Source organism: Pelobates fuscus, chromosome 5 (assembly GCF_036172605.1).
Source record: "Pelobates fuscus isolate aPelFus1 chromosome 5, aPelFus1.pri, whole genome shotgun sequence".
NCBI lineage: Eukaryota > Metazoa > Chordata > Amphibia > Anura > Pelobatidae > Pelobates > Pelobates fuscus.
In genome coordinates this window covers 176,081,462-176,097,210 of record NC_086321.1, presented here as the reverse complement: position 1 = coordinate 176,097,210, position 15,749 = coordinate 176,081,462, and the positions used below count along the sequence as shown (strand labels likewise).

General features: G+C 42.9%; 1 protein-coding gene across 1 annotated transcript in view; it reads left to right on the top strand.

Moving 5' to 3' along the window:
* LOC134611143 (acyl-CoA dehydrogenase family member 11-like) overlaps positions 1-15,749 on the top strand; it is a 382,909-nt gene that overhangs the window by 330,232 nt on the left and 36,928 nt on the right. The window contains exons 6-10 of the mRNA XM_063454742.1: positions 28-145; positions 1,263-1,405; positions 10,972-11,121; positions 11,205-11,299; positions 11,391-11,490. Of these exons, the coding sequence (XP_063310812.1) occupies positions 28-145; positions 1,263-1,405; positions 10,972-11,121; positions 11,205-11,299; positions 11,391-11,490 (606 nt within the window). The remainder of the gene's footprint in view (positions 1-27; positions 146-1,262; positions 1,406-10,971; positions 11,122-11,204; positions 11,300-11,390; positions 11,491-15,749) is intronic.

Here is a 15,749-nt window from a genome sequence, read left to right as displayed (position 1 = left end):
AATTGTTATATACATCTTATCCAACAGTCTCTTGGGATCCCAACCCCTCTACAGAAGGCCTTTAGAAATTTGACATCTCGCAACCCCAATCATTTCTGGACGTCGGGGCAATGGATGACAGAGCGCAGAGGTGGATCAGATGTGGGTAGGTAATAAAGGAAAAAGTGGTAGAATGGTATGTAGGTACAGTAGGGCATTAACCCAAATGATAAAGTGATAAGAGAAAGAGGGGACTAGATCTTGGCCCGAGGGTATTGTAAATCAATAATTAAAACTTAGCGTTTAATGTGAAGTATGTACACAAAAAAGGGGGGGGGGGGAGGGGAAATTTAATTGGATACAATCTCAAGTATTGCCACTAGATGGATACAAAACTAAACTGTGCTAAATAAATAGCATCAAAGATAAAAGCACTTGCGATGTATATACAGTATAGAAGGGGTGGAATTTAAAATGCAAAACAATCAAGATATATACAGGTGTGTATATATATTTAAAGATAAAAGTTTACTCTGGGATGTGAGTATATAAATAAATAGCAACATGCTGTATCCACTGTAATATTCTGTGGTGTGTATACTTTGTTGCAGTTTATCTCTGGAGTGAAACCTGTAACAGTAACATCATGTTTGCAATGTAATGCCAGGGGGAACCCTCGGCAATATAGGAATGCAAGCAGAATACAGAGGCTGCTAGATATAATGGAAGGTGAGGTCCTAGTAAGGACTATTAGAACAGAGTAAATAATGTTGGTAATCAGGATGGTGAAACCGGAATGCTGGTTAATATAAAAAACTCACTCTGTGCCTTCAAGGCACCTATGCTAAATTATAGAGCGGATCTAACTATCCCTGTATAGCATTGCCGGTAAAAAATCACCATTGGTAGATTTGGTATACTGTCAAGGGTGGTTTCATTTGCCCCCTACTATATTTAATTTTCCCCTCCTATACTGTATATACATCGCAAGTGCTTTTTTCTTTGATGCTATTTATTTAGCACAGTTTAGTTTTGTCTCCATCTAGTGGCAATACTTGAGATTGTATCCACTTGAATTTCCCCTTTTGTCTCCCTTTTTTGTGTACATACGTCACAATAAAAGTTAAGTTTTAATTCTTGATTTACAATACCCTCGGGCCAAGAACTAGTCCCCTCTTTCTCTTATCAGATGTGGGTAGGTAACTATTTACCCCCTTCCTTAATGAGAGGTGCCTGAAAATGCTGTAAGTGAACAAACTTTTTTTTTACATTGTCCTCTTTAGCAGATGGAACAGAGACGGTGGCACGCCTACAGGAAGATGGCACACATACTCTACATGGGTATAAGTGGTTCACATCAGCTACTGATTCAGATATGACTTTGACTTTAGGCAGAACTATCGATGAGCATGGTAACACGGTGCAGGTATGTTCTCAGTAATTCCATTATGTATATAGTACATGAGAGAATCTTGCACACAGATATTATCTCACAACTCTAAAACTGCATATTTTATAAACTCATGGGTTTATGCACTAAATGCTAAAGATTTATACTTCAATAGTCAAGTAGTGAGTTGGAGAATTTTTCCAAGTCAGCTATTATGGTCTCACTAGGTGGCACTGTTTCCCAACAATGAGAAATGGCTTTTTAGGGGTGCAGAACTAAGTTTTCTTTACTGGTAATCTAGTGAGGTCTGTGCAATTAGATAATTTGTGAATTTACTCCAAGCATTTGAATAGTCACACGGACAGTTTTTTTACTTCAGGGTTTAGAACACAATAAGAAGTAAGATAATACTAAAACAATGTTAAATACATTTTCAGCTCTGTGTTCACAGCCCAAGAGAATTCTTGCCCCACATAGAAAAGTAGTCCCAATCCCAAAAGCCTTGAGACACCTCCACCTTGCTGCTCCCCCAACAGGAATTCCCCAGTTAGCCATTTAGCCAAGCAGAGGAGAGGTAACACCATCAGGAAAGGGAAGCACAGAACCCAACAGGAACCAGCACTCTGAAAGATAAAACACCAGAGAGGGGCGTCATAAACTATGACTACACAGATGAAATTGGATTTACCAGTAAGCCTAAATTTGATTTTTCATCTTACTGTGGTAATGGCTCAAACAAGCCACATAAAGGATAGAACCGAGGGAGTGCAGGAGACTAGAATGGACTGACTGCCTGTAGAACTTTCCTGCTAAATGAACTGCCTGTGGATGCAAACACATCAAAACAGTAAAATATGCTAAAGATATTCAAGGAAGGCCAAGTAAGACGCCTCCTGACTAGAGGTCCTGGAGGTAGCCACAGCTCTAGTGGTATAGGCAGTACTCCCACCAGGCACCAACTTAATCAACAAAGCATAAGTCTACAAAGTCATACATTTATCATTTGAGGGATCTAACCACATCCAGAAACCTAGTATTTAAACCATGTCTCTTGTTTGATGAAGGGAGTGAGGACTATTATAGGTAGCTAGATATAGAAAGTATCCTCATGGAAAATCAGGAAAGAGGAAGCACAGGGCAAAGCAGAAAGCGTGTAAATTGTCCTTGCTGAAAAGATAGAAACAAGAAAATAAACCTTCCAGGACAAATGCTACAGATCCACCTTGTACAAAGGTCAGGGCCGCCACCAGAAATTTTGGGGCCCCTAACTCAGCTCAGGGTCTGGGGCCCGCCTCCAAATATGCGCACTGGGTCAGTGGCGGATCCAGAGCCTGATCTCGGGAGGGGCACTTGTAGATTATTTAACTAAATAATCCAGACACAATAACCACTACAGCTGAGTGTAGTGGTTATGGTGCCAATAGTGCCGGGACCCCCTCCCAGAGTAAGTATTCAAACCGTTTAAGAACAGTTTGACAACTTACCTGAGGTCTGCTGGGAAATGGGGCTGTCATAGGGCATAGGAGCAGTGGTGTGTGTGAGTGGTGCAATGTGTGAGGGGTGCATTGTGTGTGTGAGGGGGACAGTGTGTGAAGGTTGCAGTGTGTGAGTGAGGGCGGCAGTGTATGCCATGAGTGCAGTGTGTGTGTTAGGGGGGTAGTGTATGTGTGTGTGACAGTTATAGTGTATGTGTGTATGGGGGGGCAATGTGTGTATGGGGGGCTGTGTATGTGTGTATGGGGGGCTGTGTATGTGTGTATGGGGGGCTGTGTATGTGTGTGTCTGGGGCTGTGTATGTGTGTGTCTGGGGCTGTGTATGTGTGTGTCTGGGGCTGTGTATGTGTGTGTCTGGGGCTGTGTATGTGTGTGTCTGGGGCTGTGTATGTGTGTGTCTGGGGCTGTGTATGTGTGTGTCTGGGGCTGTGTGTGTGTGTGTCTGGGGCTGTGTGTGTGTGTGTCTGGGGCTGTGTGTGTGTGTGTCTGGGGCTGTGTGTGTGTGTGTCTGGGGCTGTGTGTGTGTGTGTCTGGGGCTGTGTGTGTGTGTGTCTGGGGCTGTGTGTGTGTGTGTCTGGGGCTGTGTGTGTGTGTGTCTGGGGCTAGTGTGTGTGTGTGTCTGGGGCTAGTGTGTGTGTGTGTGTGTGTGTGTCTGGGGCTAGTGTGTGTGTGTGTGTGTGTGTGTGTCTGGGGCTAGTGTGTGTGTGTGTGTGTGTGTGTGTCTGGGGCTAGTGTGTGTGTGTCTGGGGCTAGTGTGTGTGTGTGTGTGTGTGTGTCGGGGGCTAGTGTGTGTGTGTGTGTGTGTGTGTGTCGGGGGCAGTGTGTGTGTGTGTCGGGGGCAGTGTGTGTGTGTGTGTCGGGGGCAGTGTGTGTGTGTGTGTCGGGGGCAGTGTGTGTGTGTGTGTCGGGGGCAGTGTGTGTGTGTGTGTCGGGGGCAGTGTGTGTGTGTGTATGGGAGGGCAGTGTGTGTGTGTGTATGGGAGGGCAGTGTGTGTGTGTGTGTATGGGAGGGCAGTGTGTGTGTGTATGGGAGGGCAGTAAATGTGTGGGAGGGGCAATGTGTGTGTAGGGTGTGAGAGTGTGTTATAAGGCATGGGGGGCTTTTTTATAATATGCTTTTTTTTTTTTTTTACATTTATTTAATTGAAATAAATATTAATTATGTCCCCCCTCCCTTCTTACCTTTACTGGGAGGAGGGGGGACATTTCTTGATCCCTGGTGGCCCCAGTGGGATTCATTGGTGGTTCCAGTGGGGAGAGTGAACTCTAGCTCATAGCTCCAGGGCTAGAGTTCACTCTCGCGAGATTTGGAGCGTTGCCGTGGTAACCACGGCAACGCTCCAAGCTCGCAAGAGGAGGAACCGGAGGAGCTGCAGGCTGAGCTCCCGGGTCCTCTCTCCCTCCCCCGCCGGCTGCCAGCATAGTGCCTGCGGACCGGGGAGAGAGATCTCTGATCTCCCCTCCGGTCCGCAGGCACATTGCAGGGCTAGCACCTGCATGTGCTGGCAGGGGAGAGGGAGACCGTCGGTTTTCTTGGGGGGGTGGGGCAATTGCCCCGTTGCCCCCCCCCCCTGAATCCACCACTGCACTGGGTCCGCCTCCAAATACCGCCCACAGGAATACACACACAGACACAAACACACACACTGATACAAAAGGACACAGATACATACTAACAGACACACATACTGAAACAGACATACACACATACAGGCATACATACTGACACACACATACTGGGACATACACACAGGCATACATAGTGACACAGACACATACTAACATACATACAGACACACATACACGAGGACATAAAGACACATACATACAGACACCGACATACATACATACACACACACACACACATACATTCATACATGCAGACATACTGACAGACATACAGACTCTGACATCCATACACACATACATTCATAATGGCATACAGACATACACAGACATACATTCATAATGGCATTCAGACTGATATACATGCATATATACAGACATACTGACAGACATACATGCATACAGACATCCATATACACACAGACATACGTTCATAATAATATGCATACATACATTCATACTGACTTACAGACATACATACATACATAGACATACCTACAGACAGACATACTTGCATACAGACATACATACATTCATAGACATACTTGCATACAGACAGACAGACATACAGACAGACATACAGACAGACATACAGACAGACATACAGACAGACATACAGACAGACATACAGACAGGCATACAGACAGGCATACAGACATGCATACAGACATGCATACAGACATGCATACAGACATGCATACAGACATGCATACAGACATGCATACAGACATGCATACAGACATGCATACAGACATGCATACAGACATGCATACAGACATGCATACAGACATGCATACAGACATGCATACAGACATGCATACAGACATGCATACAGACATGCATACAGACATGCATACAGGCATGCATACAGACATGCATACAGACATGCATACATGCATGCATACAGACATGCATACAGACATGCATACAGACATGCATACAGACATGCATACAGACATGCATACATGCATGCATACATGCATGCATACAGACATGCATACAGACATGCATACAGACATGCATACAGACATGCATACAGACATGCATACAGACATGCATACAGACATATATACATGCATGCATACAGACATGCATACAGACATATATACATGCATGCATACAGACATATATACATGCATGCATACAGACATATATACATAGATATACATGCATGCATACAGACATATATACAGACAGACAGACAGAGACATAGACATGCATACAGTCAGACACATACATGCATACACAGACAGACATACATGCATACACAGACAGACATACATGCATACACAGACAGACATACATGCATACACAGACAGACATGCATGCATACACAGACAGACATGCATGCATACACAGACAGACATGCATGCATACACAGACAGACATGCATGCATACACAGTCAGACATGCATGCATACACAGTCAGACATGCATGCATACACAGTCAGACATGCATGCATACACAGTCAGACATGCATGCATACACAGTCAGACATGCATGCATACACAGTCAGACATGCATGCATACACAGTCAGACATGCATGCATACACAGTCAGACATGCATGCATACACAGTCAGACATGCATGCATACACAGTCAGACATGCATGCATACACAGTCAGACATGCATGCATACACAGTCAGACATGCATGCATACACAGTCAGACATGCATGCATACACAGTCAGACATGCATGCATACACAGTCAGACATGCATGCATACACAGTCAGACATGCATGCATACACAGTCAGACATGCATGCATACACAGTCAGACATGCATGCATACACAGTCAGACATGCATGCATACACAGTCAGACATGCATGCATACACAGTCAGACATGCATGCATACACAGTCAGACATGCATGCATACACAGTCAGACATGCATGCATACACAGTCAGACATGCATGCATACACAGTCAGACATGCATGCATACACAGTCAGACATGCATGCATACACAGTCAGACATGCATGCATACACAGTCAGACATGCATGCATGCATACACAGTCAGACATGCATGCATGCATACACAGTCAGACATGCATGCATGCATACACAGTCAGACATGCATGCATACACAGTCAGACATGCATGCATACACAGTCAGACATGCATGCATACACAGTCAGACATGCATGCATACACAGTCAGACATGCATGCATACACAGTCAGACATGCATGCATACACAGTCAGACATGCATGCATACACAGTCAGACATGCATGCATACACAGTCAGACATGCATGCATACACAGTCAGACATACAGACAGACATACATAGACAGACATAGCTCTTTTCCAGCCACCCTCCTGTCTCTTACCTTTTCTTTGCAGGAGGGTGGCTGGGGATGATGGGAGTCGGTGCGGCTGCCTCTTCACTGCCTGGCTCTCCCTCTTCAAAGGCGCGCGCGCGCTCCTCCCACTTCCTCCCAGCAGCACTTGCGGCTGCTTTTTTGTATTTTATTTTATTTTTTATAAAAGGGGCCCGGTCGCGCTATACAACGGCCACAGCGCTGACCGGGCCCCTGAAGATAAAGGGCCCATCGGGTGGCCCTAAGTGTGTGGGCCACCCAATGGGCCCCACACGTCCCCCAGGGCCGCCGGGCCCGTGACAACCGTTATGGTTGTCACCCCCTGATGGCGGCCCTGACAAAGGTTAATATGTAAATGCTGAAGCATCCATGGTACCAGTTTCAGACTCCATGTTGTATAACAGGAGAAACCACACCAGAAATATGAGCCTGGTGTTATGGAATTTGCTGGCGCTATATAAATAATAAAATAATAATTGAACAAGGTCCAAAAAGGTTGATCTTTGACTCATAAGGGAGTAGCTCTGTGATGCAGAGCAGGAGAATCTTCATACAAGCCTATCATTATATTCTACCAGCATTATTTGTAAATGATTTATAGAGTAATTATTATTTTTTAGTTGTACCATGACTGGTGCATTATTGTGTAATCCTTTACAAAGAACAAAAACTGTATATTAAACATGTTAAATACAGTTTAAAAACACAGACTTTAAACTGTTGAGACACACACAGTGTTTGAGTTGTATAGCTGTGGAATTATGTGAGAGATTTATACACACTCAACATTATTGTGCATTCTATTGCACCAGAACAGAAAGGAAGGACAGAAAGGAAATAGTGACCTCTACATGTCCCTCATTTGGTGTAAACATTCAGCTTCTGCATAAGCCTATATGTAGCTGAGACTTCTTGGACAGTCCTGGTATTTCCTTTGGCAATTGGGTCTGTATATCTGCTGAAAACACATTGTAGGAAATGTAGTTCAACTGTGTGAGCATTTTCATTAATAAACAAACCTGAATGAAAACACTTGGAAAGCCAAGTGCAGTCAGGGCCGGACTGGGAAAAAAATTAGGCCTAGGCATTTTTCAATCAGAGCGGCCCCATAAGAAGGGGGCGGGGCAAGAGAGGGTGTGTTTTGTCATCACTAATGACAAGCACGCCCCCTCTCAAAGTGAGCATGTTGGTTCAATGCGCAGAGCCTCACTGAAGAGCTCTGGCATTAGAAAAAGGCCCTGAATTTGTTCTGCGCAGCGCAAGCAAATTTAATAACATGCTTGCGCTGTGTTTGCTTTTAAATTGTCTCTGGTGTCTCCACAAGTGGGATACCAGAGGACAAAAGGGCCAGGAAAGTGTATGGTGCATGTGTTTGGAGCCTGCTTGTGGGATTGTGTGTGTGTAGAGTGTGGTGTGGTATTGTGTAAATAGGTCAACTTCATTTGTGTTTGTGGTGTAATATGTGTGGCTAGGGGCTGTAGAGAGTGTGTGTATAGGGGGCATAGTGTTATAGGGGATGTAACGAGTGTGTGCATACGGGCTGTAGTGTGTGTGTATAGGGGACGTAGTGTGTGTAGGGGTTGTAGAGAGGGTGTGTTTGTTTGCTGACAAGGAATGTAGTGTGTGTGTGTGTAGGAGATCTAGTGTGTAATGGACCCAGAGTGTGTATAGGAGAGTGTGTGTGTGTGTGTGTGTGTGTGTGTGTGTGTGTGTGTATATATAAAGGATTAAGAGTGCATATAGGGTAAGGGATCTAGCGTGTATCTGGAGCATAATGTGTGTAGTGGTGCAGTGTGAGGGGTGCTGTATTGTGTTTGTGTGTGTGTGTATATGTGTGTGTATATATATATATATATTTGGACGTATTGTATGTGTGAGGGGCGCTGTGTGTGAGGGTGTTTTTATCTGCCGTCACATTCTAGGTTTCTAATTTTCTTTGTCTGTTAACTCACAGGGTTATTTTAGCCTGGGAGGTATCCATTGAGGAGGGGGGGGTGCTGCCATGGAGGGTGCTGCAGGCTAGAGTTCACTCTCGCGAGATCTGAGCGTAACCGCGGCAACACTCAGACCTCGCAAGAGGACCCGGCGGAGCTGCTGGATAGAGCTCCGCCGGTCCTCCCTCCCACACTCAGCCGGCAGCCGCCTGTAACTGCCTCTGGGCCGGTGAGGGAGATCTTTGATCTCCCCACCGGCCCATGGAGGCACACAGCGGGGCCGGTGCTCGGATAGTGCCGGCCCTGCAGGGGCTGGCCGGGGAGATCCTGTGATCTCCCCTGCCGGCCTTGGCCCCACGGCCATCGCGGCCCACCGGGCTTTTGCCCGGTATGCCCGATGGCCAGTCCTTATAGAATACAGATTAATTCCGTCTGCAAAATGTACATACTTTTACAATTTTGTTTTAGAATATATTGTGGACATTTATTTTTTCATTTACAATGATACAATTGCTTTCAATTGTATCATTGTACATAAAATACCATAAATGGCAATATACACTGCTCAAAAAAGAAAGGGAACACAAAAATAACACATCCTAGATCTGAATGAATTACATATTCCTCTGAAATACTTTGTTCTTTACATAGTTGAATGTGCTGACAACAAAATCACACAAAAATAAAAAAATGGAAAGCAAAATTTTCAACCCATGGAGGTCTGGATTTGGAGTCACACTCAAAATTAAAGTGGAAAAACACTCTACAGGCTAATCCAACTTTGATGTAATGTCCTTTAAACAAGTTAAAATGAGGTACAGTAATGCTGTGGCCTCCACGTGCCTGTATGACCTCCCTGCAACGCCTGTGCATGCTCCTAATGAGGTGGCGGATGGTCTCCTGAGGGATCTCCTCCCAGACCTGGACTAAAGCATCTGCCAACTCCTGGACAGTCTGTGGTGCAACGTGATGTTGGGGGATGGAGCTAGACATGATGTCCCAGATGTGCTCAATTGGATTCAGGTCTGGGGAACGGGCGGGCCAGTCCATAGCATCAATGCCTTCGTCTTGCAGGAACTGCTGACACACTACAGCCACATGAGGTCTTGCATTAGGAGGAACCCAGGGCCAACCACACCAGCATATGGTCTCTCAAGGGGTCTGAGGATCTCATCTCTGTACCTAATGGCAGGCAGGCTACCTCTGGCGAGCACATGGAGGGCTGTGCGCCCCCCCAAAGAAATGCCACCCCACACCATTACTGACCCACTGCCAAACCGGTCATGCTGGAGGATGTTGCAGACAGCAGAATGTTCTCCACGGTGTCTCCAGACTCTGTCAGGTCTGTCACATGTGCTCAGTGTTAACCTGCTTTCATCTGTGAAGAGCACAGGGCGCCAGTGGCGAATTTGCCAAACATCCTGCACGGTGTTGGGCTGTAAGCACAACCCCCACCTGTGGACTTTGGGCCCTCATACCACCCTCATGGAGTCTGTTTCTGACCGTTTGAGCAGACACATGCACATTTGTGGCCTGGTGGAGGTCATTTTGCAGGGCTCTGGCAGTGCTCCTCCTGTTCCTCCTTGCACAAAGGCGGAGTTAGTGGTCCTGCTGCTGGGTTGTTGCCCTCCTACGGCCTCCTCCATGTCTCCTGATGTACTGGCCTGTCTCCTGGTAGTGCCTCTATGCTCTGGACACTACGATCACAGACACAGCAAACCTTCTTGCCACAGCTCGCATTGATGTGCCATCCTGGATGAGCTGCACGACCTGAGCCACTTGTGTGGGTTGTAGACTCCGTCTCATGATACCACTAGAGTGAAAGCACCGCCAGCATTCAAAAGTGACCAAAACATCAGCCAGGAAGCATAGGAACTGAGAAGTGGTCTGTGGTCACCACCTGCAGAACCACTCCTTTATTGGGGGTGTCTTGCTAATTGCCTATAATTTCCACCTGTTGTCTATCCCATTTGCACAACAGCATATGAAATTGATTGTCACTCAGTGTTGCTTCCTAAGTGGACAGTTTGATTTCACAGAAGTGTGATTGACCTGGAGTTACATTGTGTTGTTTAAGTGTTCCCTTTATTTTTTTGAGCGGTGTACAATGTAATATAATTAACACTATCTAGTATACTGGTGATTTGTCAGTTCAGTTTGTATTTTTTTTTATTTTATTATTAATGTATAATTGATACATTATTCGTTTTGTTGTTAGGGCACTAGAGGGCTGTCTCTTTTTTATCTGGAGCTCCGTGATGCTGAGGGTAAACTGAATGGAATAGAGGTTCAAAGGCTTAAAGATAAGCTGGGTACTCGACAAGTACCAACAGCCGAGCTGCTTTTGGATGGGGCGAAGTCTTTAATGGTATGTGAATAGTCATATTATAATGTGGCCAAGTAGTGGACCCCTATGCAGTCTGTAGTCATGTTGTCCTTTCCTCGCCCTAGATTTCCCCAGAAGGAAGGGGTGTCGCTTCAATTTCCAACATGTTGACTATTACCCGCATACACAATACGATTGCTGCAGCAGGTGGCATGAGGAGGTGAGGTATATATTTAAAAAACAAAATAAAACACACAGGGGCCATATGAGAATGCAACCTCGATCTTTAAATCTGCCGTTTACCTTTTCAGGGTGATTAATCTAGGAAGGGAGTATGCAGCCAAGCGATTTGCATTTGGAAAACTGTTAAAGGACCACCCCCTACACATACAGACTATAGCACGCATGGAGGTGAGTTTACCTTGTACTGTTCAAAAAATAAATAAAAAATACATATTGAAAATTAGCATAGGTATATTTTCTCCTGTCCAAAGTTAGGACACAAAGTCCTGATCCATAGATCGCTAAAAAGATTGTTTTGTTTTGTTTTTCTTTTCAATTCTTTATGAATCAAGCGATGTAAACAGTACAGATATCAAGGTGAAATAAACAGAACAAGTTGCTCACATTTCGTTTAACCCCTTAAGGACCAAACTTCTGGAATAAAAGGGAATCATGACGTGTCAGACATGTCATGTGTCCTTAAGGGGTTAAATTAAAGGCAAAACATAATCAAGGGTAGGAAAGGAATATAGGGATAAGGTGAAAAACCCACTGTGATAAAAATATTACATTAGAAAAGTATGCCCAAACTTCAGTGAGGAAGTGTAGTCTTGCCATGGCGTCCATATTTTTTTTAAATGCTGAAAGTGATTGTCTTGGATTTTGACTCTAATCTCCCTGATCAATGAAACATAACTACTCATCCAAGATGCAGCTAGCGCCCTCCCAGCAGGCAATGTTATCTTGTTAAAAAGTTTTTGAGCTCATCTTGGAAAACCCTCCGTAGGGCGTGATAGAAGCATTTGCAAAAGATCTAATCTGGAAGACAGCTGCCAATATATCCCCAACTCCTTCCAAAATGGCATCACTACCAGGCACGTCCACCACACGTGTCTATAAGTTCCGCACTGGCCATATATCCGACAAAAAATATCAGAAGATGGTATATCCATGTGAAAGAGTTGTACAGTAGTGATGTGCCAGCTAAATACAATTTTGTATATTTATTCCTGGGAGATAGCACAAATTGAAACCCCACCGGCTTCCTTGAGCCCTAGTATTTAAACTTTTTAGCTTTGGTGACCACCATCTCACTATACTATTTTTTTAATTTTTTTATTATTACTTTTGGCACATTGTCTTATGTTTTAGCATGTATTCTTTACTACTTACTATTACGACAAGCTAGCTATAATTGAGGCAAACTACTGACAATGAGAACAAAAATCCCAGTGTTACACAAAATTGTGGGATACACTGAAAGGAAGCACAAACGTATTAAAAGTTGCCAAAAAACCCTTAGAATTTATTCTCAATGATACAAAAAATAATGGTCCACCTAAAAAGAAAATATAAACCGTATTAAAACAGGGGCATAAGAGGTGGGTGGTGTCCACCTCTGTACAGGTAGGGAAGAGGCTATTTACAAAGAGAGGTAGAACGTCTGCATCCTTAAACTAGACTCATCCAAACCTCCCCTGTACACTGTGTCCCAAAACGCCAGAGAGGGAACCAGGAAGTTGCAAAAGATAAAGGTAGTACAAATTCCCCATTAACCACTTAGTGACCAGACCGTTTTTCTAAATTCTTGCCACTGGGACCAAGGCTCTTTTTACATTTCTGTGTTGTTTGTGTTTAGCTGTAATTTTCCTCTTCCTCATTTACTGTAACCACACATATTATATACTGTTTTTCTCGCTATTAAATGGTCTTTCTAGAGATACCATTATTTTCATCATATCATATAATTTACTATAACAAAAAATATAAAATATGATGAAAAAATTGAAATACACACTTTTTTGAACTTTGACCCCCAAAATATGTTGCGCATCTACAACTGCCAAAAAACACCCATGCTAAATAGTTTCTAAATTTTGTCCTGAGTTTTTTTTTTTTTTTTTTTGGAAAGTTATAGGGCTATAAGCACAAGTAGCACTTTATTTCCAAACCAATTTTTTTCAATATTAACACAAGTTACATTGTAACACTGATATCTGTCAAGAATCCCCAAATAACCCTTCACATGTATATATTTTTTAAAAGAAGACAACCTAAGGTATTAAACCTGGGGTATTCTGAATCTTTTCATGCAGCCATTTTACCACCAATCTATGCCAAATAAAAAAAATAATTGGTGATTTTTTTGAGACTCATAGCAATTTAAGAATATATGTACTGAGAACACCCCAATATGGGGGCCAGAGAACACCCCAATATGTGTTCAGCAACATCTCCTGAGTACAGTGATACCACCCATGGTGTGTGGGGTTCTCTGGGGGCTAAAAGACCTTATTTGGAGGGTGCGCATTCCAGATTTCCAATTTGGAATTTTCACATCTGGTCATCATGCACCCATGTCCTATTTGGGACATTTTTGAAGCCGGTCAATGTAATTCACCCCCATCAAACCATATATTTTTAAAAAGTAGACACCCTAGGGTATTTCAAATGGTGGTATTTTAACACTTTCCATGCACTAATTCTACCACCAGTCTCTGTCAAACTTTTGGATAGTTGTTTTTTTTGTTATTTTTCTCTCACATTGTACTTTAGGCATGGATTTTTAGTTCCGTTTATGTGTTACTGACAAAGAAACCCCAGATGTGTGTTCAGCAACATCTCCCGAGTACAACAGTGCCCCCAATGTACAGGTTTTATGGGCCTTTGCAAACTTACAGGGGTCAAATGTAGGGCTTTTCCATGTTTGCACATTGAAATTAGCCAGATTGGTTTGCTGGGCTTATGTTGCCTTTGAGACCATATAGCAGCCCAGGAATTAAAATTAACCCCATCATGGGATACCATTTTTAAAAGTAGACAACCCAGGGTATTCAAAATGGGGTATGTCCAGTCTTTTGTAGTAGCCACTTGGTCACAAACGCTGGCCAAAGTTAGCATTTTTCTTAGTTTTTTTGCATTTTATTTTACACAAAAACTGCACTTTTACTGGAGATTTCATCGTCTGAATACGTTTTACTGATTTAGAACACTCATATTTGTGTTCAACGAAGTCTCCCAAGTATAAAATAAAAAACCCATGTACAGGTTTTTATAACTGCATTAATTATAGAAAAGTGACTTACCCCATGTGTCAAGCCTAATCTCCGGCGTTCCCCACACATCACCGCGCATGCGCGAAATCCCCGCGCCCTCACATTGACCTGCGGTCCATGCGTGATGACATCACGATAAGCCTTACCACGGCAAGACGGTCATCATCACCGTGGCTACCGCCTAGGATCAAGATACAAGCAGAAGCCGAATAGTGAATAGCCACAAAGTGTGTGAAAAGGGATAGAAGTCAAAAAAGAGATTTCAAAGGAAAAGTAATTAATAAAAATTGAAATTAAAATTACATTATTGTATGTAACATGCTGTACAAGGCATATTAAGGATCTACTAGTCCACAGCCTGAAAGGGTATACCATTACAGGCTTATTACTGGACAATAGGCTCAGTGATCTTGCATAATTCCATATTAAAAAAAAAACTTGTGTGTGTGTGTATATATAAGGAGTATAGCAATCTCCCCATGTAAAACTAAGTGCATACATATTAAAGAAAAAACCTTTATCTATATCTAAAGATTTCTATGAACAAAATTGCCAGTGCTAGTAGATTTCTTGTATGTACTGTAAATCATTTGTACTTAAAGTGCTTTCAATTATACTAAAAAAAGTGAAATATAAAAAACATATTAAAGTGCTTTTGCCTTTTTCCAAAATAGTTGATATATTGATTTACTAATTATTTACATATCAATATTGGTGTTGTGCAATGTATGACTTGCATCAAAAGCCTTTAGTAAATACTATATAAAATATACTATGTGTACACCTTGTACTTGCATATTGACTACAAATGGAGCGACATAGCTATATTGCTTGAAATGTCAGTTACTGATATTGTTTTAATTACATCCAAAATTAAATCAAAAGTAGCTGTGTCATAATAATACTTTTAACTGTTAAAGTCACAGTGCTACTAATTAATGGGATGCCTATGGCTGAGGCTATTGGACACTTAACTATATAATGGCTAACTGACAATATATCCTGTTAAAATAACGGTGCTACTAATTAATGTGATGCCCATAACTAAGGCTATTGGACTTATTCAATTAAAGTACCTATATAGCGCTTAACTATATAATAGCTAACTGACAATATAACCTGGTTGTCAGCTCCTGTACATTAAAAACAATTAGTACAAGCAAGACTCATGTTAATGAAAGGAATGATATGTTATCATTTCGTTAAGGCTCTTTGGAGAGACTGTATCCAATCGGAATATCCAATAGGTTTCTCTGTTGAGGAGCATCTTTCCTTTATTTCCACCTCGACGTGGTTCCGGGATGTGGTCTATTGCTGTAAATTTAAGAGATGTAAGTGGATGTCGATTGTCCAAAAAATGCTTTGCGGCCGGTTTGTCGCTATTCCCATCTT